Source organism: Aythya fuligula, chromosome 20 (assembly GCF_009819795.1).
Source record: "Aythya fuligula isolate bAytFul2 chromosome 20, bAytFul2.pri, whole genome shotgun sequence".
Lineage (NCBI taxonomy): Eukaryota > Metazoa > Chordata > Aves > Anseriformes > Anatidae > Aythya > Aythya fuligula.
Genome location: NC_045578.1, coordinates 3,758,608 through 3,783,594, shown reverse-complemented (window position 1 = coordinate 3,783,594; position 24,987 = coordinate 3,758,608). Strand labels below are relative to the sequence as shown.

Below are 24,987 nucleotides of genomic sequence, written 5' to 3'. Positions count from 1 at the left end.
GAAGCATTCATGCATCCATGAAGTGCCTGATCCATGGATCTTCCCTCCGATTATTACTTTTGTATCTTGCTTCCACACTTTTTTACAATTCTTCTAACCTTTTCATCAGCTATTGAATAGTTAGAAATTGAGATAGAATTTCTGTCTGCTATTTATCACAAATAGAAACAATCACTTTTGGAGAAGTGTGTCTCTTCACCATCACCACTAAAAAAATGTTAATTTGTAAATCCACTGTTATTTACATCTCAGCTGATCTCTGCAAAACTGTCATGGAACCATAGTCCAATCAAAATAACTTCTCTCTGAATTACAGTAGTATTTCCCTGGCTGATTTTGCCACCATTGGCTAATGAGGACTGTAGCCATCTGCATTCTGAAAAATCCAATACTCATTAATTTGAATGTTGTATATTCTGAAACTGTTAGCAGTTTCAACAAGAAATACAACGGTTGTGATTGCAATAGTCAGTAAACTGACTCTTGTAAGACTATATAGATAGTGGAAGATCATGCATTTTATCTACAGTGATAAGAAATTTTAATTCTCTGTGTATCTAAGTTTGTGGTAATGGTTTACGTGTAAACTGGGAAGCTAAATGTGCTGCCGTTCTTGCAAGCCCTCTTCTTGAAATGAATCTTTGAGTTGGCAAATGAATTTATTCACAAAGAATAAATAGTGTACTTTGCTGTCAGTCAGTGTTTGACTCTGTTGCAGGGATCCTGTTGGATATACAGAAATACTTTAATCTCAGAGATGAGGAGGCAGGTCTACTGCAAACAGGTAATAAAATCTTTTGAATTCAGATAGCTTGCTTTGCCTAGTGTCTATATGGTCTGTTCCTAAAATACAGTCTGTAACTTATCATTTCTAGTTCCTACTTGTGTATGGTATTACTCTTGTGGGCAGGCAGACTAAAATGTGAAACTGAAAGTCTTTGGTTCAAGAAAGACTAGGCTTAAGTTCTTCAAGAATCCCACAGCATGTATTAAAGAATTTCTCAGTTAAGAAATATAGAACTTGAGCAATTCATGCCTGTTTTATTTTATATATATATATACATCTATGTTCTTGTCTAATTGCCTACTATTTCTTCAAAGTCAGCCTGCCTTCAATCTTTACACTAAAAAATAAATTGAGTTTGTCTGAGGGCTGAGAAGAACCATAAGAGTAATTTGACCAATATTGTACTTGTGCCTTCTTGGATTTCTAGCCTTCATCTTGTGTTACATGGTGGCTGCCCCCTTCTTTGGATACCTTGGTGACCGGTACAACAGGAAAATCATCCTTGGAGCTGGTATTTTCTTCTGGTCTGTTGTAACATTAGGAACCTCATTCATCAGTGAATCGGTATGTTGCTTTTTTAGAGGATACAAATAAATCATCTGCATATATCTGCAGGACTTGATAGAGTCCTCCTTTGATCACATTTGGAAAAGCTGTCAGTGAGCACTTGCTCCCCAAGCCTGGACTATATGGACTTTGTGCTGGAATGCTTTATAGGATGGTAAAGTCCAGCCGAGGCAATGGAGCACCTACACATTACTGTTGCAATTGATGGGATCTTATTTCTCTCCCGCATTCTATTGATTATGACATTAGGGTGTAATGCATTTTCTAGCAAGCCTGGATAATTTATTGACCATATCCTGAAATTCTGTTAGTCTGTCACTGTAAGAAGGAAACAGCAGTGGGATGTTGAGGGAAGTAGGTGTGAACAGATGGGCTATAGACAAAAGGCAGCTGAATTCTTATCTGCTATGCTATATTTGACCCACTAAAATACACCTCTTTAGCAGTAAGATTTCTTTCTTGGACTTTTTTGGACTATAATATATCTTTTGTCTGCAGTATCACTGGATGTTCTTTCTTTCACGGGGACTAGTTGGCATTGGCACGGCCAGTTATTCCACAGTAGCACCTACCATCATTGCAGACCAATTTGATGAGGGAAAAAGGACCACAATGTTATCTGTCTTCTATATCTGCATTCCAGTGGGAAGGTTGGTTTTCTTGATGGTAATTGACTTGCCTTTTGAAATTCTGTGTGACCAGGCCTGTAATTCAATATACCCTCAACCTTGATTAAACACATTTTTACATATATCTGCATTGGCAAAAGGATTTGTCACTTAATAGCATCTTTAAATAGCACTGATTAGGTTTATTTCTGTATTTACATTGAAGGAAAAATTGCTTTTTTCCCTCAAATTTAAGGGAGAATCTAAACTCTGAAGACAGATAAGCTTTGTATAAAACATTAAATCAATTCTGAAAGAAATGTGTGTGTGAGAGTAGTTTTTTATTTGTTTGTTTATTTGAGAACAAGCTTTCAGATATTTGTTTACTTGACAAATTTTTGAGATCCCTTCATTAAACATCTTCCAAGGAAGAACTGGCACTTTCCTCTCCTCTTTTAGTTAAAGTGGCGTGTGTGAAAGAGAGGCAGAAAAGGGCTTTGTAAATGGTTCATATTCTTTATTAGAGCAGGCAGTCAAGGTTGAGGCCTGAAGCCAGATTAAAACTAAAGGAATTCCTGCAGGGTGTATTTCACATGGCTAGCGCAGAAAGGAGCAAATAATAAAGCACTTTGGAGGCTGCCTAATCTAGGTTTGCAGTGTCATCCTACAGAACATATATTCCCAGTGAAATCTGGGACATTATTACCACTGTCTAAAGGCTGCTCTGACTTTAGACTCTCTTTTTAATACCCATTTGGAAACACACTAGCACAGACCATGGGGGTTGTTTCTGCTTACCTATTTTGAAAACTATGACAGAACACTCCCCAGTGCTCTCCTTAGCCAGTGAGACATGTCATGTCAGCCAGAAGAGTTCATTAGTGCCTGCTGATAATCCCTTTCTGTTGCTTACAGTGGTCTTGGTTATGTCCTAGCATCCAGCATGGCAAATGTCACAGGTGACTGGCACTGGGCATTCCGGGTGAGTTATTCACTTTCACTCATGGGGCTGAGCTGTTCATTGTAAAATCGTAATTTTGGCTGGGGTTTGGATTACTTGTGTTCTTTGTATAGAGTTGAGTGGTGGAGGAGCTTTCTATTCTCTGACTGGTCATGAACTTGGTGTTTAAGAGAACTCTTCCTGCAAGACAAATGGAATACTTATGCCTAGCTCCTTCAGAATGAAAGCAGGCATAGGGGAAATTGTACAGCAGCCAGGGCAGGTGTTGTACCTCATACCTGAGGACACTCTTGGAATGGTTATCAGTGCACCAAGATATCCTCAAACAGAGGAAACTGAAGGTAAAATGATCTTTGTACTGGTAGCACCAGTATAATTCTTCAGGAAAATAAAGGGAAGGTAGCCAGGTTATTTTTTTATTTCTTTTCTGAGATGCTGTTAGGAATAACTTCTAGTATTTGAGGGTTTCAAGAAAAAAAAAACAAACACTTCTGTTTTGGTCATGTCATCACGATGTCTCCACATATTGAGCACCTAGTGCTTTGGAAATACTTTTTCCAGATCCTCCTAACTTATCTATAAAGTTAAGTACCAATTACAGGATATGTGAGGAAGAATGTTTACTGGTATGACAGTCTTTTATGGCTGCATCCTTTGTGATCAGAGTACTCCAATATAGTTTTCTTTATGTTTTCCTCCAAAATCACAGAATCACAGAACCATTAAGGTTGGAAAAGCCCTCCAGGATCCTCTGGTCCAACCACCCCTTCTACCACCATCACCCACTAAATCATGTCCCTAAGCACCACATCCAATCTTCCCTTAAACACCCCCAGGGATGGTGACTCCACCACCTCCCTGGGCAACCCATCCCAATGCCTAACAACTCCTTCTCAGAAGAAATTTCTCCTAATTTCCAACCTGAAACTCCTCTACCACAACTTGAGAGCCATTCCCTCTTGTCCTGTCACTAGTTGTCTGTGAGAAAAGGCTGATCCTCAGCTCCCCACAACTTCCTTTCAGGTAGTTGTAGAGAGCATAAAGTCCTGAGCCTCCCCTTCTCTAGACTAAACAATCCCAAGCAATCATGTATCTTTATGATGGGGAGAGGGAATCTATTGTCCTTCCTCCAAAGTCACCATAAACTACCAAAATCCACTCTTCTTCTTTACAAATATGACTTGTAGACAGAAAGTCACATTAATAATTAATTCTGATCAATCTGTAATTCTCCAATATGTAATTCTAGCATTGAATCTAAATTGCTGTGGAGTTTTTTTCTGTAAGAAAAAAGGTATCCTGGACATAACCACCTTTGTGTCTACAGGTAACTCCTTGCCTGGGAGGTATAGCACTGGTTCTTCTGATTAAACTGGTCCCTCACAAGATCCAGAGAAGGACAGAAGCACACAGAGCATTGAGCATCTCTGGCACAATACGAGTAGCAGCTGAAAAACCTGGTGTCCAGAGATCTGCCAAGACTACTTGGTGGCAAGATGTCATATCACTTGCCAAGAAGTAAGTGATTTAACAACAAAGGTTTCTTCCACTGAAAAATGACCGTTCCACTATTAGAAATATGGCCTTTGAATTCTGCTCAGCTCCTCTGTACTACATGCTGTATGCAAGATGATTGACACCATTAATGAAAGCTTTCTTCCACTCATTTACAGAAGTAGTGTGTAAGAGATTCAAATTTTCTTTTTTTTTTTTCTTTTTTTTTTTCCCCTACTATCCTGCCATTTTGAGGAGGGCGAGGAAGGAAAAGTTATGATGGCAGTGTGCTCCTGTTTAAATCCAATTCTACTTTTCTACTAAGTTTCCCCTTCCCTCTTGCTTTAACATGTAGGGTAGGCTAGATAGGTAAAAGTGCACATTTTGCAGGTGTAACTTTATCTGTAATTCTTCGTGCCCACAGAAGGTTATCAGCATGTCTCAGGCAATCTTTATATGGAATTGGAGAGCCTGCTGTGCTTCTGATAAAAGAGGTCAGATTCTGCAAGACCCCAATATGGTTTAAAAAGTAATTGTATGTGTGTTTCAACCAGCTAACCCGGGTTAGGCAGATGACCTCTTGCTTGTAACCGCACAAAACTTAAAATCAACACCATCTGACCTGCAGGATGAAGTAAAACACTGATTGCAGCCAGGTTACCCTGTAGTTAGTGAAAACCCTCCCAGGGTCAGGGAGTAAAAGATGGATCTGGTTTGAGAACAGCAGGTGCCGCTGTGCACCTGCGCCAGACCTGCTCGACACTGCCTGTGCCTGCAGGCTGCTTTCCCAGGAGTCCCGATTAAATGCTTTTAGTTAAAGACATGCACCTCTTGCCTCCCTGTGAGATTTTTTTGGAGTGTTCCTCTTCTGGAGGAGCCAGCATTTTCTAATTGGTGATTAGATTTGCATCCAATTTGCATCTGGAACAGCAAGTACATTAGAAATCCTGTTTGTTGGATCACAATTTGAAGGCAGCAGCAGTCTGAGGTGAATCAAAGAGGAACCTTCCTGACATTTCAGCAGCCAGACTAATGTCAAAGTTGTTTTTCCTGTGACAATGTTGCTTATAACCTCCAGCAATGTTGTAAAAATAGATTCTCATTTTCTTTTCCTTTTGGTACTGATTCCCAAAGCATAAGGACATACTCTTTAAAGCCAGGTGGTTCCACACTTAATTAAGTGCAAGAGCCATTTATCTTTAAAAGATGAAGAATTAGATTCATATCCTAACAAATCTTCTTGTCCAGTGGTCAGCTGGTCATTTGCAGCACTGTGAAGCCTTAAGGCTTCAAGACTCCTCATTGACCTCAAAGGAGACTTTCTATAAACTATTAGCTAGAAAAGGACCAGTAAAAAGTTGATTTTCTACTACAATGGGGCAGTAAGGTGACGTGGTTTGGACAATTTAAAAATGTTTCTTCTTTTATCTGCTAGTTCTCTGTGCAGACTGAAAGTCAATTTACTCAAGTAGAGTTAAGCAGTGATCGAACCACTGCATCTTAACAGTTTGAAAGACCCAGAAGTTATTCTCATTTATATTGGTTACACAAGCACCTGAAAACCATCCTAAGGCATTTAGGCTTGCACATAGAACCCTTTCATTTAGCTACTAAGCCACTAAATTGTTGCCCACTCTCTGTTGTTGCAGTTCTACTAACAAAAGGTCACAATTGTTTTAGCAGAAGTTGACAATAAAATCTGCAAAAGACCATGGCTGGGATTTAACATGAAATCAATGGTCATACTCTTCACTCTAACTAGTATTTTGCTGTCAAAGTTCATAGATAAAGTGTCATCAAAATGCCTATCTTCAAGTGAGTGCATTTTGATTCTAAGATATCTAAGTGGACTGTTTTGTTATCGCTTGAAATCCTGGATAGTGCACATAGGCACTCACATCCCATTCTTTAAAATTCTCTCATTTCTTTCTTTTGACTTTCAGTTGCAGTTTTGTCTGGTCCTCGCTGGGTTTGACTGCCATGGCCTTTGTTACTGGAGCACTGGGAATGTGGGTACCGATGTTTCTTTACAGGGCTCAGGTTGTCCAGGGCACTGTATCACCATGCATCGAAAAATCATGCAATTCATCTAACAGGTGAGGTGTGTGCAACTGTGGAAATACACATGGAAACACTGTACAGTGCTAAATCACAGTTTGTTTCCAAAGACAGAAGGTAGGATGTGACTGTGAATACTTTTTGTGAAGGCAAATGGGTGTGAATGTTAGACTAAATTGCTTCCAGGTATGCTGAGACACTCCTATTTATTTGTTTGTCTATAATCATGCAGTTAACTGGAAAGATGCTGCCAAACCTATTTAAGTAAAGAGGAAATAAGCAGTAACAGCAACATTTACAAGGAAAAAAACTCACCTGTAGAAAGGAGATTTCAGTTGACTATTGACTCTGTACCCCAACTAACTTAAATACACATTTAAGCATGTTTAAGTTTTACATTTTTGTAACTTTGCTATTACCTTCCTGATAGTCTGTTTTTAAAACTACTCTCATGTTGGCTAGATGACTGTGAGTCCCAGCATGAAGCAAGCTTGATGAATTTGATCTAGTATCGTATTACATCAAAACAGGATAATTTGTGAGGAACTGCCAGCAGAGCTCAACTTACAGAGACAGTCCAGACCAATAGAGATGCATGAAAAAGTGTCAAATGTTGAGCTGGCAAGATGAATTTGCAACAGGAGAGGAATCTGAAGTAATCATAATACATGTACAACTTGGTGGAGGTCTCTTTTGCCCAGCTTGGAAGAGAATTCTTTTCCTTACAGTGTGTTGTCCAGAACAGAAAAAGATATTCAGTGTTGCCCTTGAGTCTTCATAGCTGACCTTAACAACACTGAGCACTGTTGTACTTTTCACCTATGTACTGACTCCCTACCAGTGGCCTCCATGCAAGTGTCCCTACATTTCTTCTGGAAGTATCCAGATCTGGTTTCAGTCCCTATCTTCATGATGGATTTCCAAGAACTGCCCACTTACAATCTTCTCTTTCCACATAGACAAGTAAAGGCAAAAACAGTAACCAAAAACTGTTTTTTTTTTTTTTTTTTTTTTTCCTTTCCCAAGGGAATAACCAAGTCAACTCAAAAGTTGTTTCTGAGTTGTAGCATAACGAGATGACTAGCCTGATAGGAGACAACCACTGCAGCAAGGCCTTAAATGTACACATTTTCCCCTTCCTGCTTCATTTTCAATACAGACTTGAGCTCAGTCTGAAGGGAGCTGTCCAGTCATCCACAGGTACCTCAATGGGAAATGCAGTTGTCCTTCCATGGATACCACCACTGGCACATTATTTAATAGTGAATAATGCTGAGGAAATGAGTGAATTAGGAGTTTGGCTCAGGGTAGGCAGAGAGGGGAAGCTGAACCTTCAGATACCGTTTAAATACTTCATTTTTTAAGCTGATGATGTTAATCTTATGCTTTCTAATCCTCCTTCTCAATTATTATTCCACAGTAGTGTTGTTAGAGCAGACATAGTCCCCAGGGAAGCAAAAGGGAGCACCTGATAGTTTAACCTCATGTACTGCATCTTACAGGATGCTTTAAAAATAACCTTGGCATAAGCTAGTGCCAGAGGCAGCATAAGGCTGATTTTAGACCGTTATTCCAGGGGGATAGAAAGAAAAATAATATAAACAGTTATGTCAGCCCCGTAGCTGACAATGCTGGGAGAACTGAGATGCACATTCCCAGACCTGCCCAGGGATACTTTAAGGACGCTGTCCCCTCTGGCCATTCAGCAGCTGTAGGCTTTTATTAAGGATAAGGCCATGTCACTTGGACTCCCTGGAAACACAAATTCAAATAGCACCACAGCTGACTCAGGTCTCAATCCTTTCAAGGTAGATGAATAGGCACTATGAAATTTTTATTCTGGTCTTTGTTCAGACACCTTCAAACAGATCAGAGAGGTGTGTGAGCATTCTCAAACCCTAAAAGATCCCATAGAGTCCTTTCCCTGGGATTAGGCTTCACTGCTTCCCTTCTCCCTGTCAATTGAGCTGTGCTCTGGTTTAGTTTTGGCTGTTCCCTTTTCTTCCAGGTGTAGGTTTATTTCAACTGAAGCATATAACACATAAGTTTTCTAAATACAATTACACAAATGCTTAGATAAAGTAATGTCACCTTGTTACTTGCCTCTCCTGGACAAATCTGTAAATTACTTATTCTGTCTGTTCAATCTATATTGTCACTAATAAGCTATAGTGAGTGACGGATCAGGATCATGAAAAACTTACAGAGTACAGCTGTGCTTAAGATTTGTTACCTAGTATAGCAGTATTGTTTTTTCTTGTAGAACTACTGAATTCTTCCTAATCAGCCAGAAGGAGATGAAAAAGAGGAATCACAGAATCACAGCAACCTGAGTATCTCAGGTTGGAAGGAATCCACAAGGATCATTGAATCCAACTCCTGGCTCCACACAGGACTACCTAAAATTTAAACCATATGCCTGAGAGCACTGTCCAAATGCTTCTTGAATCCGTCAGGCTCATTTCCTTGACCATTTCCCTGGGGAGCCTGCTCCAGTGCCCAACCGCACTCTCAGTGAGGAACCTTTTTCTAATATCCAACCTGACCTCCCCTGTCCCAGCTCCATGCCATCCCCTCAGGTCCTGTCGCTGTCCCCAGAGAGCAGAGCTCAGCGCCTGCCCCTCCACTCCCCTGTGAGGGAGCTGCAGGTCGCCGTGAGGCCTCCCCTGGGCCTGCTGTGCTCAACAAACCCAGGGACCTCTGCTGCTCTTCATATGTTGTGCCCTCTAAACCCTTCACCATCTTTGTTGCCCTCCTTTGGATACTGTTTAATAGTTTTATGTCTGTCTTATATTGTGGCGCCCCAAACTGCACACAGTACTCGAGGTGAGGCTCCACCAGTGCAGAGCAGAGACAATCACTTTCCTCAGCTGGCTAGCAATGCTGTGTTTGCTGCACACCAGGATATGGTTGGCCCTTTCTCACTTGTATTCAACTTGCCTTTGACCAAAACCCCAGATCCCTTCATAGGGGGGCTGTTCTCCAGCCTCTCATCCCCCCATCTGTATCTATGTCATATCCAGGATTACCCTGTCCCAGGCACAGGTTGTGGCTTTTTCTCCTGTTAAATTTCATATGGCTGGTGATTGCCCAGCCCTCTAGTTTACCAAGCTGCTTCTCTGCAAGGCTTCTCTACTCTCAAGAAGTCAACAGCTCCTCCTAATTTATTATCATCCGCAAACCTAGTATTCATTCAAGTCTGGCTTCCAGATCATTTATAAAAACATTGAAGAGAACTGGCCCTAAAATGGAACCCTGGGGAACCCCACTGGTGAGTGGCTGCCAGCCTGATGTAACCCCATTTACTATAACCTTTTGAACCTGAGCATTCAGCCAATTGTTCACCCATCATATCATGTACTCATCAAGGTATATGCTGGACATTTTATCTAGAAAGATAGAGTCAGAGACAGTATCAAAAGCCTTGCTAAAATCCAAAAAATCACATCTGCTGGCTTCCCTTGGTCAACTAGATGGGTAACATTGCCCTAAAAGAAAATTTAGATAATTAAACAGGACTTTCCCCATGTGAATCTGTGTTGGTTATGACCGATAACTGCATTGTCTTTCAAGTGTTTTTCAATAACTTCCAGAATAATAATTTTACTAGGCATTGAAGCAGATGCACTGTAAATTAAAGGAACAGATCATATCCTAACTGGTTACTTTGCTTTGCATTTGGAACAAGCTTAGGGCAGTGTACAAAAACTTTCCACATAGCGCTCTGAAAAATTTAGAAGCACTTGTGCTCAGAACACTATGCTTCGGTCACCATTCGCCTCAGGGGAGTTATGATGCATTAAACAATCAGTGGCACCACTAGTCTTGTTTCAAGAGACTTGCTTTGTCATTAGGATCTCATTTGGGACAGAAAGAAAAGCATATATGGAAGTCCCTCTGGAACCTGAATCTTCTATGCTATTTGAACACATACTTTTAATAACTTGCTGTTCCTGCAGAACACGTTTGCATTTGCAGACGCACAAAGCTGGGTGGCACTTGAAATTTTACATTCAGAAAATGTGACATGGACCTCCTATTGGTTAACTATTCTTTGAACAGTTTTGGGTAGTGGTAGCTGTTTCCCATAATCAGAGAAGTGAGTTACCTCAGCTGTGCTAACCGGAGGGCTGTATTTTAGATGTATGTAATTCCACGTGATAGGATCTCTTCCAGGACAGCAGATTGTGATACAGAGTTATTCCATCTGTGTTTTAGGGATGACTGGGTAAATTTGTTCCTAGGCTAACCGACCTATGTCTCCTCTGAATCACTGGATGTCCAAAGCAGATTGTACTCAGAAGAGTCCTCCTTGAGGCTGGTTGTGTAACACCTGCTCTGTAAATGGGAGAATATCTGTTCCGCAAGATCAAGTCTCAGTTGCAGGGGGCATAGCTGCAATTGAGGCATTGGGACTAAATCCATTTGGAAGGAGTGGGAAGGTTAGGTCAAGTAAAGTAAAATCCAAGTTGCCCACTAAAGATTTCTCTGAAACTGAAGGTATAACTTAAGGCTAACAATGGGCTAACAATGGGACACCCAACACCAGCCTTTTTGCAGACTATGATTTTACTGTGCTCAACTGTCTCCTGTGCTTTGTCAACAGCCTTATATTTGGAGGCATCACCATTGGGACAGGAATCTTGGGTGTTGTTGCTGGGGCAGAAGCTGCAAGAAGATTAAGGAAGATAAACAACAGAGCTGATCCTCTGATCTGTGCCACAAGCATGTTTGTTTCTGCTCTGTGCTTGTTCATAGCACTGATGATGGCCCAGAGGAGCATCACTTCCACTTTTGTAAGTGCCAATCTGTCTATCACTAGCAAAACGTCTTCTGGGATCCTGGGGAGACAGGGAAAGGGGGAAAGGAGGAGAAGGATTGATATTGCTGGATTCCTGCAGTCATCTAGACCATTACAAAGGTTCAGCAAATGAGACAAAGTGGCCCACTCGCTAGGCAATGTGCATGTTGCTCTGGTATTACCTGCAGTGTCAGTCTGTCTTGGGAGGGCCCCAGTGTGCGTTACTTGTCCTAGTAAGGAGGGCAGTCAGTCAGAGCATTATAAACTGGAACTCAGGATCTATGCAATCTGCCTGGACTAGAGAAGAGGAGAGGAGTAAGCCTATGTAGTTAAAGGAAGTCTTGATCTTATGTTAATTTTTAATGCTATGTGACTAATTTAGTATTCTTGTGTCTTTTTGCTCCCTGAATACTTAAGGATTGGTGTACATGGGACTGTGCAATACACACAGTTCTTGCTAACAATAACTTAGCCATCACCTGCAGTGCCCCAAGTCACCAGCTAATCTTCAATGTCAAACTTTTGGCAATGCAACCTGAAGTATAAATAACGTAAGGTAAAGGGAAAAACAGAAACTTACTTAGGAATGAAGAATAGTTCCAAAAACTCCCTGTGAGAGAGAACTGAATGTAAACCTTATTTTAACTATAATCTGGTAACAGCTAGGGAAAGACTCCAAGCTTTTTTTTTCCTGTGAATCCATAGCCACCATTACCATGATTAACATAAATAAGAGGATCCAAGTAAAGTTAATTACAGTAATCAACAGTTCTGTGCAAAAGGGTATTTTTGCAGCTTTTTTTGCTTCTAAGAATAACACTTGTTCAAAGAGGTTTTCCTTTTGACACTCCTCAGGAATTCCTGTGGAAAAACACCTTTAAACCAAAGCTAAAAACAAATGGATTTGCATGTCTGTGTATGCACACAAAGCAAAATGTGAAATTAAAGATTATTTTTGGGTTCAAGAGCAAATACCTCAGTGCCAAAAGAATTAGTCATTTTCTTTTTCTGCATCTCGGGCTCCCACATAGTCCTGCTCTGACTGTGTTCTTCAGTTCTCTTTTGTAGCTTGTGTAGCACACAAGCACAACTGTGTTTGATTTGCCAGTCTATACTAGATGAGTGAATCAATGTATCAGTTTTAAATCACCCTTTTCCAAAATATACCTTTTATTAGCACTGATGAAATTTGTTTAAAATACTTCTGTCCTTGCAAACAGCATTCTGTTTTCATGATGTTATCTGGGAGGAAGTTCTGAACTGGGATGTGGACAACTGTATTCTTTAAGTTTCTTCCCATAGGCAGAGCAGTTGGTCTTATAAACAAAGACTTTACCACTTTATCTTCTGTTTGATGTGCTTGATTCAGGTGTTCCCACATGTAATGTCAGCAATGCGCAGGGGTAATAAATTGTACATAATCTAAGCACCTGTTTTTTCTAATATTTTTACCACTGTGACTGTTTAACTGTTACCTTCTCTGGCAGCAGCCGTGCCTCTCCTTGCTTTCTAAACAAGATCTGACACTAGTCATACTGGTGTGAGAATTGGAGTGGCGTGCCAGCTGGTGCATCTAATTTGAAGGTCCCGCTGAAACAAATCTTTCATTTGTGTAGGACACTAGCAGGAAACTGGCTTTCCAGTCACTGTCTACTCAGGCACACCGATGTCAGCAGACCTGTCTCCATCACTTCACTTCTGTATGGAAGCTACTGAAGCAAAAAACATCCGTGCATTGGCTTGCGATTGTAGTAGGTTTCATATAATGCTTGCCGCTGTCTTGAGTGGATAATGAAAAGGAATGAGTGGGTTTCATCAGCCATGGACAAAGCTGGAAGAAATGTTTCAAAGCACAAGAATTCTCAAGTTAGCATGTAAACATGGCAGGATTTCCAGGGTCTCTGTTGGGGGAGATAAACTGAAATGTCATGAGATTTCTCTCTTCTTTCTGGACACACAGTTCTTGATTTCAAAAGCTATCTTTGAAAAGACAGAAAAATGATCTGACTTCGTTATGTCAGAGGAGTCTCTGTCTAAATCTGTTCCCCTCTCCAAAAGAAAACAAAAGACGTGCTCTCTGCAGTGCAGCAGGTGCTTTGGAAAGCCATGACTGAACCCTGCAGCTGGGAAAGTTGGACTGTATTTAGTGTTGGGGGAACTTTGATTTAAATGGACTTATCTTTAATGGTAATGCTGTCTCAGGATGCAGTCTTGCCCTGCAAATTGCCTTTGAAGAAGGCATTCTGCAGCTCTTGTCTCTGATACACCTGCATGCTGTTTTTTTTTTTTTTTTTTTTTTTTTTTTTTTTTTTTTTTTTTTTTTAAAAAAAAAACAAAACAAAACTAACCACAAAAAAACAGAAATGGCAGAAATGGTTGATCACATATGGTCCAGCCATGCTGACTCTCTTCTTTTCTGTCTAGACGTGCAACTTTTAAAAAGCAAATAGTGTGTTTGACATTGATTACAATCTAATTCTCTTTTAGCTTTGGGTATGAATGTAAACAGTCATCTACAAAGCAAAATCTCCTTAAAATTTGGGCCATTATTCTGGTTGGATCCTTTGAAGACCAACTTCAAGTATTCAGTCTGCTAAAAAGTTGGGGATCCTGGAGAAGGTGACAGCAATAAAATGCAGTGTTTCTGGATACACTCAGCAGATTAGAAAGGGCATGTCACAAACACAATTGCACAAATTCAATGGAAACATTTTCTATATTAGTTTCAAATAAGAAGTTGAGACAGTGGAAGGAATATTGAGACATTGTAGGAATTGAAGGATACACTTTAAATAGAGCATTACTATTGCTTTCCTGCCATCATCGGCCCTTCTACCTTGCCAAGTACTGTACTTCCAGGACATCTTTTCTTGTTTTAGAGAAAAGTACATATAGCTGTCTCCTATTTACAGATTGAAGTTGTTTTGCAGTTGGCAGGGTGAGTACACAAGCTATTCAACCATATTGAATTTATTCTGCATGAGAAAGTACAAATTTGATATTGGTTGTAGAAAGAATACTTTAATATAGTTTGCAGAATGATTTATTGTTTTCCAAGACTGTCTGGCTTAATTTTTTTCTGGTGCCCTACAACTGTAATCCACACAAGATATTAGGAAAGAAAAGAAAAGCTGACAAAGCTGTGTCCCAAACATTAACAAAACTCTGTATAAAATTCCTCTCTGGAGTATCACATTTTCTTATCATGGATAACTTTTCATTAATTCCCATTCATTTGAACTCCGGGTTGAGACCATAATTTGTTTCCTAAAGATGAATTTTACATTATTTTCTCACATTAGGCATGTTTCTCATACTAGGCTCTTGTTCTTAGGCACCTGAAGAGATGAAATAACTTGAAAAATCTTGAAGAAACAGGAAAACCTGAAACAACACTTTAGATAGATCAATCCCTCATTTGGTGTGTGAAGACAGGTAGTCATATATTCCATTGATGGTATCTAGGAACAATTTGGGAGACTTCAGAACCTTCTGCTCTAACCATTGTATTTGCATCTAGTTATATCTAAAGTGTCAGCCAGGATTTAAATAGATCTTTGTTCTTCGTTTCCTTGCTGTTTCACTTTAACCTGCCATATCTCTTGTTAGCTATGGCACGACCAACAGAATTTACTAAGTTCATGCTGTTATCGCTGTATAGCAGGGTACTACTGCACTTCTGGATTTGCCTCTAATTTCCCTATGAGTGCTGCTTTGACCACTTCGTAGGTTGTGATTCTAAGATAGCACTGGCTAGTACTTTGTGGTGATTTGCAAGGTTTGACCTTTTTGGTCCTTATTGCCAGGCAGCTTGGCAATAAGCTGAACTATGTGATATTGCTAACCATGTTACCAATACATTTCACTTCGTGTTTGTCCCAAAGTTCTTTAATAAAAGGCTGTATCTCTTGCTCTGCAGCCAAGACTGGCATTAGAATCACTTCTATAGTCAATAGGCTGTTATTGCTACAGTCATGGAAGTGGAGACCGACTGCATTCTGCCTCTTGCAAGGGCAAGGTCAAAGTCAAATCAGTGGAAAGACTTTGATAGTAGGATGCACAAATCCAAGAACTAAGGCATAGTCAAGGAGTATGTGAAACTGGTGATACCTGTTAAAAAAAAAAATAATGAAAAGTAATTATATATGGAGGAATAGATTCAGCTGCAAATTAGAAAAACTGTATAAAGCATTTGGAAGGAAAAGATGTCTGGATAAAGGTCTGTGCTTGGTACCTCTGGTCTTCAAAGCACTTTTTCCCCAGACTGGTTTGGAGGAGAAAACACATCAATAGCACAGGCAAGAAATGCAGAGGAAGTAGGTGTATAACAGGAAGATGCAGTGATTCAGATGTACGTCTGATTCCTCTTGGGAGCATGAAAGCTACCCCTCTGAAAACATCTGATAGCTTGCACTGTGCCTTTCTTTCATCAGCCAGATAGAGTATCTTGATCAAGGCCCACCCAGTCAAGATGCTAGCACTTGTTATTATGATGGAATTTATTTTGTAGGTGCCATCTGGTGGCCTGTGTCACTAAGCAGATTCTGACTTCTAGAACTACTCCAGCTTTACAGTGTAGCTTTAATGTGTTCTTCAAGTATTGATTAGTCTGTACAGCCTGCTGAAATCCATGTCCAGGGCTGGCTGAAAGGGTTAATCTCCTATATGACCACAGGTGTAAGAACTGTTGGGGGCCCTACCCTTTTCTCCTGGTGGCTGCATCTCCATCTGTGGTGAATTATGGAATTCCCACAGGACACCAAGACTTTGAGGCTGTCTAACTCTAGGAGTCCCATTTCATTTCAGAACTGACCTCTCTGAAGGAGCCTTTAACAGAACTTGTCCTGGCACAGAGATATTCTCTTGGTTTCATTTGGAAAACTGTAAAAAGGGAAATCTTTGACAAAATTTTAAACCTGTGTTGGAGGTTTCCCTTCACAGGCTTTTGTCTCCCTCTTCTTGGGTTCAGCAGTTCATTCCAATTTATTTGTGAGGGTGATATGTTTCCTCTTTTGGCTCTTCTGCTGAGGATACATGAACCAAAGCAACTCACATACCTTCCCTAGTTCCTTTCCTCTTATTTAAGAGGAAGATAGTGTTTGTGACTGTAGGCAGAGCAGATGTTTAATTTATAAAGAGATGGGTATGTACAACAACTCACAGAGATGAGCATAGTTGATAAGCCTGCCTTCATCTTCACACTAAAGAATAGCAGTGTCATGTGTATAGTCACTGCTTTCTTCTTTTTTTTGCAGATTTTTATTGCATTTGGAGAACTATTTTTATCTGTAAACTGGGCTGTTGTGACAGACATACTGCTGGTAAGTGCTTGTGAAACTATTTGCTTATTTCCAGGTTTTCAGCTTTTCACAACAGTATTGTTCAGAAGTGTGCAACCTGGTGGCTAGGAGGACCAAATTTCTCCTTCCAGGAAGAGATGAGTGAAACCTAACTAAGAATACCTGTATTGGGAGCCTGCTAATATTAGGGTTGTAACCTAGTGCTGTAGTATAGTGCTGTGCAGATACCTCTAACAGTATGGGTGTAGTAGTGCGGTAGTCCAAGCTCATTTTAAGTCCAGAAAGGAGATGTTCTGGATGCAATTCATGCCTGTGTAACTATCTAGTGCTTCTGGTACCCACACTAGCCTGGATTTTTTGTACAGCTCTGTGTTGTTGGATGTCTGCCAGAAAGTGGTCTACACAAAAAAAAAAAAAATCACTTTCTGTCTGTATTCAGGGATTTTGTATTTATGCTCCAAGCTTTGTAAAGATGAGCCAAATGAGGGAAAGCCAATATTTTATAAACTAAAGTTAGTGAATCTGTTAGAATACTTCATTCTGTGAGCTATTTGCAAGTTCCCTCACTGCAGTTCCCTCAGTGCAGGTGAACTCCAGCACTTACAAGTCAAATTAATAAATGATGCTACACTGCCAAAGCATTGGCAAAACAGTGATGCTTATGATGCTCTTGGGGGTTCCAGGAATGCCACCACAAGCCCAAAGAATAACAGTGCCTATTTCATTTCAATTATGTCATCAGCAACTTTTTTTAGAAAGGAGTGATGTGAAAAGCACACACCTTGTGGCACAATTAGTTCAGGTATTAACAAGCAGCTACCTTTTCTATTAGTTATTGCAAAGGCTTTAAGGATCAACACTTTTTTTAATATCCTTGAGGTTTTACTCAAAGGAAGAATTTGTCAACCCTTGTTTTATGCTGTAGCTCCACAGTCACTAATAAATGTCTGTGTAAAATATGTGACAGATATTATGCTAGAAAGATTTTCTACCATCACTGAACTACACAGATTATCACGGTCTAACAAAGTAGTTTATGTGACTTTTTGGGGAAAGTCGTAGTACAAACAAGCTGAATATAGTTTACCAGTCAAACAAGCAAGGAAATAGTCTATCTTGTTTGTATCTAGTAATCTGACTGCAGAAAGCTGGTTTAAGTACCACAGACAGAGCTATTAGAATGACTGAAAATCCTTTCATTGTTTCCCATGGGCATAAGATAGAATATTTAAATTGGCACTGTCCTCTTCTACAAAGAATAAAGCACTGTATTGCAATGAAACACAGACTTCCTAATTTTTGGAATCTTCTTCTGTGGGGTGACTTTGTTGCAGAACAGTGAGCGTGACCAGAACCTCAACACTGAAAGCAGGATGCTACCTGAAAGAGAGAGAGCTGAGAGAGGTGTGGTACTGGCAAAATGCTGATGCAGTTGGTACTAATAGAAGACAAAGTAGAGAAATTGTTTAAAGCCCTCAGGACAGATGAGAGAAGGCACACAGGTAAAGGCGAAGCAGAAAAGAACTCTGAGTTTCCCACCTTCAGGCTAGTCATGGAAAACTGGTAGCTGAAGTGATCCTAAGCAAGATTCACATGAACATCTCCTGTTTTATTTAATAGTTTCTCATTTCAAGGGAGTTCAAATCTACATGCAGATAGCTAAAGCAAACTTCACTGTCATAAGAAATCTTTCATATAAGAACCACAGTGAATGCATTAATGTGTAGCACAACACATAGTGCTGCCCAATAACATGTCACAAGAATTTATGACAGTAAAGAAAACTTGCAGCCCATGGCTCATGATGAAAATGGTTGTCCACAAGGCTGCCATCGTTTCTTGCTGCCAAAGGAACTGAAAATGTACTCCTGAGGTTACTGTCACTATAGTCTTAGTTACTCGGAATATACAACTTGCTTGATATTCCTAACAGCTACCTAAAAATGAGTGGTAAAAAACTGTGCAGAGATAAAAGTATCTCTATTACAGTCTTTGGTGTAAAAGAAGGATGTGAAAGTATATAGCCAAACACTGAGCGCCTGCTAATGGCAAAAGGGACTAGCTGTGAAGCACTATAGAACTCTGCTTCAGCTGACTAGACCTTGACTTGAGCCTGTTTATCTTCAAACTTCATAGCTTGAAGAATCTTTCTTCACATTTTGATTGAGATAAAGGAATAAACTAACTCATATTTCATGGTTCTTCAACAAAGCACTGTTGTTGACTATTGTGTTATGGTCTCAAGTTACTCTTTCATGGTACTGCTCTCTACATGCCAGTTTTCTGCAGTCTGGAATTGTAAGAAAAAATAAAAATTGCAGTCAGCATTAGTGAATTGGTTGCCCGCTGAAAAGCTCAGTCTGCTGCAAGATGGTTTTGTTTCTTCTTTGACTCTCAAACAATGATCAGAAACAATTATCCTTTGAGACAAGAGGTATAGCCTTGAAGCAGTGAACAGGTACAGAAAAACTATCACTGCTTCAAAATGATTTTTTATTAGTTTCTATTTCAGATTATTTTTAAATCACTTTTTTTTTTTTCAAGAGAACAAAGTACTATTACAATTAGTATTCTTCTTACATCACTTGAGCCTCCATTGAAAAATTTTCTTAAAGTCTCTCAATTTACGTTTATTTGAACTCCTGCATTTGTGTTTTAATTCTCTCCTCTGTCACTGTTAAAGAGGAAGATGACATTGCTCAGTTAGATACAGTTGATACAGGATGGGAAGTAAAGTACAAGTCAGGACTGTCAGCTCCTTCTTTAGATTCCTTTCTGAACCCAACCTGCAACATCTGCAAGGAGCTGTGTTTGCATTCAGTTCAGTCACTTAGGTCTCAGCTTGCTTAGGGAATGCTGCATCATATTCCAGCCTGCACAAAATCTATTTGGAGTTTCATTGCCATATCCTTGATCCATGTAAACTGAGAAGAGGTTCTGAGAAGAAGTTCTTGTCTCCCATGTGACTGACACACTTCTTTTGTATTTATATTAGAAAGCTTTGGTTTTAGGTGGAAGCAATACTGCATCAACCAGCAACAAGCAGGAAGGTGAAAAGTTTGGCAGAGCAGAGCTCTGTAGTGGTGTGCTCCCCTGAGAGCAGGCACACAGTGTACTACTATGAATGTGCTTTGGGTTGGATCTGTTGAATTCTAAATGTTACTAATTGTTTTGTTAGAAAAACGATGGAATTTAGATGAATTTGTGGATGTCTGCTCATTCAGTGGCAATCTTATCTGAGTTTTGTTTCATTCTGCTGAAAATCCGTGGGTTCAGTGTATCCCTGCTACTACATTGACTTAAGGATGCCATAGATAACAACAGAAATTTCTCTTTTTTGTATTGTTTCCTGTGTGAGCTGATAGACTTTCTGATATTGTGGCTGGATTTGCTAATGCATGTTCTTATTCTGCCGTGAAAATGACTTTTCGTTCTCCCTATATGGCACTGCTAGGCAGAGCGGAGCTAGGAATTTATTTATCCTGCAGCCTGTGGAGACAAAGACAAAGGAAGATGCCGACTGAATGATAAGGACTTTCTTCCTTTGTGGATCATACATCAAGATGCATTGCATGTAGCAAGCTTTGTGCCCCTTATTCAGCTGTAAACATAAGGTATCTACCGGCTGACTGCAATCAGAACGTGCGCGTAGGGAAGTGCTGTAGCTGCCTTGCTTACAGTTCTCTGGCTAAGTAGGAGGCTGTAATGGAGTGTCCCTAATGAAATAGCTGTTTACCATCTGTGAGGTACTGGTACTCTATATTTTAGGCTTTTGGCAGCTAAAGCATAAAAGCTGCTGGAACTGGAAGCTAATATTGGGCTTGGGAAGGCTACCAACATGTCCCTGTCTTTGTTTGGAAGTGCCCTGGGAGGTATAGAAGTGTTTACCAGCTTGTCTCTTCCATCTGCTTTTTTAGCTGACAGCTCTGTCACATAGTCTGCAGGAGGATCTCTAAAACCTCCAGAGACAGCATGACAGGGCTTGCAAATTATATTTGTGGGGGCACCCTGCTTATCTATCAAGGCATCTGGACTGGCATCTCCTAGGAGATGACAGTGCATGGGATGTCATCTGCATTGTTGATGTGGTGTGAGCAGCTGGGCAGTTACTGTGGACAGGCTGCTTCAAAGCCCAGGTTTGTGGGAGCATTCAGGTTATTTTCCTAGAGAAGCCTACAGTGCGTTGAGCTTTTGCATACTGTTTCCATTGAGCAGAAGAACCTCAATAATAGCAGTCAGAGTTTGTGGGAGCCCGGTAACTATAGGAAGCTTCTGTCCTTCTTGCTCATTTTTCTTGTTACAGCTTTGTTCCATAGGTACAGGAATGAGAGATTTAATGCATGCTGCAAGAAAGTGGTGCAGGACACTGAGAGTGTGAAAGTGCATTTATATTCTCTGGTGCCTGCAATACCCACAATATGTTAAGTACATAACAATGTTTGATTTGCATTGCTCAAACACAACCTATCATTATCAATAAAAGAAAAGAAAACTGAGTCTAGGGCAGTTGGCAGGATAACCAAGAACAGTCAAACTCCTGTCTCGCTCTGTCATAGCAAGTTCTACTTCCCAACCTAGAGTTTTCTACTGTAATTTGTTTCTCTCTCTCACTCAGAGAGTGAGGCTTATATATTTGATACTCTTGTTCTCACAAGTGTAATTAACCTTGGTTTCTTGGACAGTGCTGCTTCCTTACCTTCCAGTTTTAATTTCCATTAATGCAGTTCCTTGTACTCACCCTAAAGATGTGGCATTGATATTGCTATTGGTATTGATATTTCCTTATCTAATATTGTGAGATCACCTTGTACATGAAGAGTGATAATATAACTCCAAGTTAAATGTGGGAGCAGGATCTTTTTCTTCTTCTGTGCCCAACCTGTTGTCATGCATGTTAGTGTTTCTTTGAAGGCAGCTATAAAGCCACAATACCTTGTGTTGCCTCTTGGCCAAACACATCACCTTATTAATTAGTGTTTGAGATGTCTAAGTGATGCTCCAATCAATTTCCCACAAACAAACATGCAAACAAAACAAAAAACAAAACAGGGGAGTGGAGGAGTGGGGGAATATTAAGTGTTCTGTCTCTGATATGAGCAATTGGTTGGAAAACAAATGTATCAAGGTTTAAAATTGCCTCTGCCTCATTCTGACTGTGAATGCTTCTCCTTTAAGTGTGTAATAATGTAAATGCATTACTGAGAGAGACACAAATTATATAGAATCATGCTGTACTTCAGGCATTGTTGATCTTCTTTAGTAGTGCAGACGTAAAGCTCCTATTACCCCCAAATTACTATATTTCATCTTGAAATTGGTTATAATCTATGTGATGCTTTGCTGTGTTCTGTACCTGTACCATCTTCTTCCACTTGTTATTTAAACTGCGTGCACTCGAAAGCACAATCATTTTGAGGTATGGTTATTAGAGTAGTTATATCTCAGGTGCTGGCCAGTTACAAGCAGCAAACTTCTGCTATCAAATCTGTCATCAAACCACCATCAGCCACCTTCTGGTCCCTCTCTGAGTCTCCACACGCTCTGCAAGGTCTCAGCTGACATCCCTTTTAGCCGTGGCAGCTCATTCTGGTACCCCAGTTTCCCAGCAGTCTAGAGCAGGCCTGCTGACACAGTGTTATGAGAGATTTTCTCAGAGGCTGTCACCGCTGAACCTCCTTACAAGTAAATTGGTACTAGTAAATTGGTACAACTGCAGGGGTTACTGGCTGGGGTTTTCTGTTAGTGGCATGGCCAAGTAAGTCTGTACAAGGTGCTGTGAGTCTGTGAATGGAGGCAGGGGAGTAATGTTTTTCATGCTTTATTGTCATTCCCTCTTTTGCGTTGCTTTCTTGACCATCTTCTTCCTAAATAAAACATCCAGTGTACTGTATTGCTCAGAAAAACGTCTCTGTCTCCAAACAGTGTTTGAATATGAAATATAAATAATTGAATATATCCATCCCTCTAGGTAGCTGCCCATTTTTGAGATTCGTTCTGTTAATACTCATTCTCTTGTGGGTTGTGTTTTGTTTCAGTATGTTGTGACACCGAGGCGGCAGTCTACAGCTATTGCCCTGCAGATTTTGGTGAGCCATTTGCTGGGAGATGCAGGCAGCCCATATCTTGTTGGGACTGTAAGTAAATTCTCTGCTTATCTGAGTTTTCTTTAGGGTAAAACCTTTAGAAACTGAAAGACAGACACACAGAAATCTAGGCACTTCCTGGTCCAAAGCTTAGAAATTACTGAAGTTGGTAGCCTTGAATAACCTTGATTCTGGAATCCAGGGGGACATTTTTGTAAGCGTTTTTACTTGCATGCAACTTCTGTTCCTGTGACACTGCAGGTATGTAGAATATAATCCTATATCTATATAGATATGCGTCGTTTCCTGCAGTGTGTAGAAATTAATTTTGATTTAAAATTTGAAAATTAATAAATTTTGAAGACATACATTTTTGCAAAGACAGTGTCATCTCTTTTACCCACTGTTCTTTGCCATCTTTGAGGTACAGGCAGAAATGAGGCTTCCTGCTGAATGTTCTGCTGCATCCTGCTAGTAACTATGCACAGAATACTTCTTTTGCAATACCTTGCATGCAGTTGCCTAAAATAGCAGCTAATTGAAAAGTATAAGACAAAAAAAGTTTGTCATGGTATATCCAGGTGAGATTATCCTCAGGTAACCTTGCACCTTTACAAAGAACAGAGATGATGAATCCAGGAATAGAACTGTTGTATATCCACGTGGGGTGCAATGAGCACTACATTGTGTTCTGGAAGGCTTCTGTGAACCAGTATGCCAACACTGCCCATATCTGCTGTTGATTAAACACCGTATCTTCTGTATTCAGGTCTGGCTATTGTTTGCTGACCTATTTCAACTAACCCTTTAGCTTATAAACTGTCTGGAGAATCTTTGAATAGTCTTTTTCAGGGTCTGTGTTTCTTCCCTTTGCACTCTAGAGATTTTTTTTTCTGAGTGTTTTTAAATTAAATGCATTAGGTTTGTATTTTGGCTGTTATATTTGCTGTAGTCCCTAGGTGCCCATTTAGAGTTGATCTTGCTCTTATCTCCTTAAACTGTCATAAATAATCATATTCAACCCAGCAAAGGTTGAAGAGTCTCATATTTGTGTATTTCAAAACACGAAGCATATTGTAATCAAGGACATATGTGGGAATAGCAATGACTGCATTCAGCATTCATCTTTTTGTTTGTACTAAGAAGAGGTTTTAAGTTCGTAGGTTAAGTATTGAACCTTATGGGTTTCTTGAAATCAGCTTTTCTTTCTGTCTGCAAAACTAAAATTCCGGTGTGTCACATATAGCTTTTACAACCTCATCGTCTAGCCAGTGCAAAAAGCAGCTGTCTGGTATCTTCTTCCCAGTTCCTCAGATTGTCATTCCATGACTCCTCAAATGCCTTTTGGCTCAAAACCAGACTCCACTCTTGTCTCTGAAATCAATTTCCAGCTCTTCCCTTTTTAATGTGTGTTGCTGCTCGTGGCTGCATTTTTGCCAAAATTTTTTTGCCAGTTTCTATTTGTTTGATTCTGATTAAGCATAGATAAAGTAATCAAACAGCACCAAGAAATGATAAAGGTCATTGCCAAATGTTTGTCCTGTGCTGGCTTTCTGGAGATGGGCTAGAAAATGGTAAAATGAGTTAATGTTTACCAGTCATGATAAACACTGGTTGCAGTATTTTGTGTTCTTGTGACTGGAGGCAGTAATAATATAGAAGAACAATATTCCCCAACCAAATGGAAATGGAACAGCAGTGCAATAGGTGTATTGGGGTTGACAAACCAAGGTAGCAAGCTTTTCATCCCTACCTGCTCAGTTTCATTCTATTCAAGGGCCACAGTGTAAAAAGCCTGCTTAAATCAAGAGAGAAACATGGTGTTATCCCACATTAATGACATCATTGTTCATTCCCTAGATCTCCAGTGTTATTCAGGCCAACAACAATCACTCAGTCCAGTGGAGTTTCAGGAGCCTGCAGTACAGCTTCATCATCTGTGTTTTTGTTGGTGTCATTGGAGGAGGTTTTTTCCTGCTGACATCTTTCTACGTTGAAGACGATCGTAAGGAAGCAGAGAAGCGATAAGGTTTCTACGTATCTTTTAAACCTTTATCTTATAACTTTCCTGTTTGTATGCCAGCCATGATATTGACTCTGTAAAGTTAAAACACAAATGTACATGTTGTGGTAATAATACAATAGTTTCTATAAATAAAAGAAATGTAAAATCCCAGCAAGGCCTCAGATTAAACAAATCTTCCTTATTGAAAAAAACAGACTTTGCAGAACACACAATGGTCACAGAAGTGCAGTTACTGACCCCTTCAAAATATGAAGGTAATAAAATAACTTTACTGCAGGTAATGCATCTTCATGAAAAGTGTT

General features: G+C 39.9%; 1 protein-coding gene across 1 annotated transcript; it reads left to right on the top strand.

The window, feature by feature from the left end:
* Window positions 1-714: 714 nt before the first annotated feature.
* LOC116497278 (protein spinster homolog 3-like) lies at window positions 715-24,737 on the top strand. Its single transcript, XM_032200954.1, has 10 exons — window positions 715-784; window positions 1,215-1,351; window positions 1,853-2,004; window positions 2,878-2,944; window positions 4,251-4,441; window positions 6,361-6,513; window positions 11,082-11,271; window positions 16,532-16,597; window positions 22,612-22,710; window positions 24,520-24,737. The coding sequence occupies exons 2-10, from the start codon at window positions 1,232-1,234 to the stop codon at window positions 24,685-24,687; spliced, it is 1,206 nt and encodes a 401-aa protein (XP_032056845.1). The 5' UTR covers window positions 715-784; window positions 1,215-1,231; the 3' UTR covers window positions 24,688-24,737.
* Window positions 24,738-24,987: the final 250 nt, after the last annotated feature.

Excerpts from the sequence above, each read along its gene's own strand:
- LOC116497278 (XM_032200954.1), top strand. The coding sequence starts at position 1,232 with ATGGTGGCTGCCCCCTTCTTTGGATACCTTGGTGACCGGTACAACAGG. Across the intron at positions 1,352-1,852 it reads CCTCATTCATCAGTGAATCG|TATCACTGGATGTTCTTTCT; the intron begins GTATGTTGCTTT and ends TTTTGTCTGCAG. Across the intron at positions 11,272-16,531 it reads GGAGCATCACTTCCACTTTT|ATTTTTATTGCATTTGGAGA; the intron begins GTAAGTGCCAAT and ends TTTTTTTTGCAG.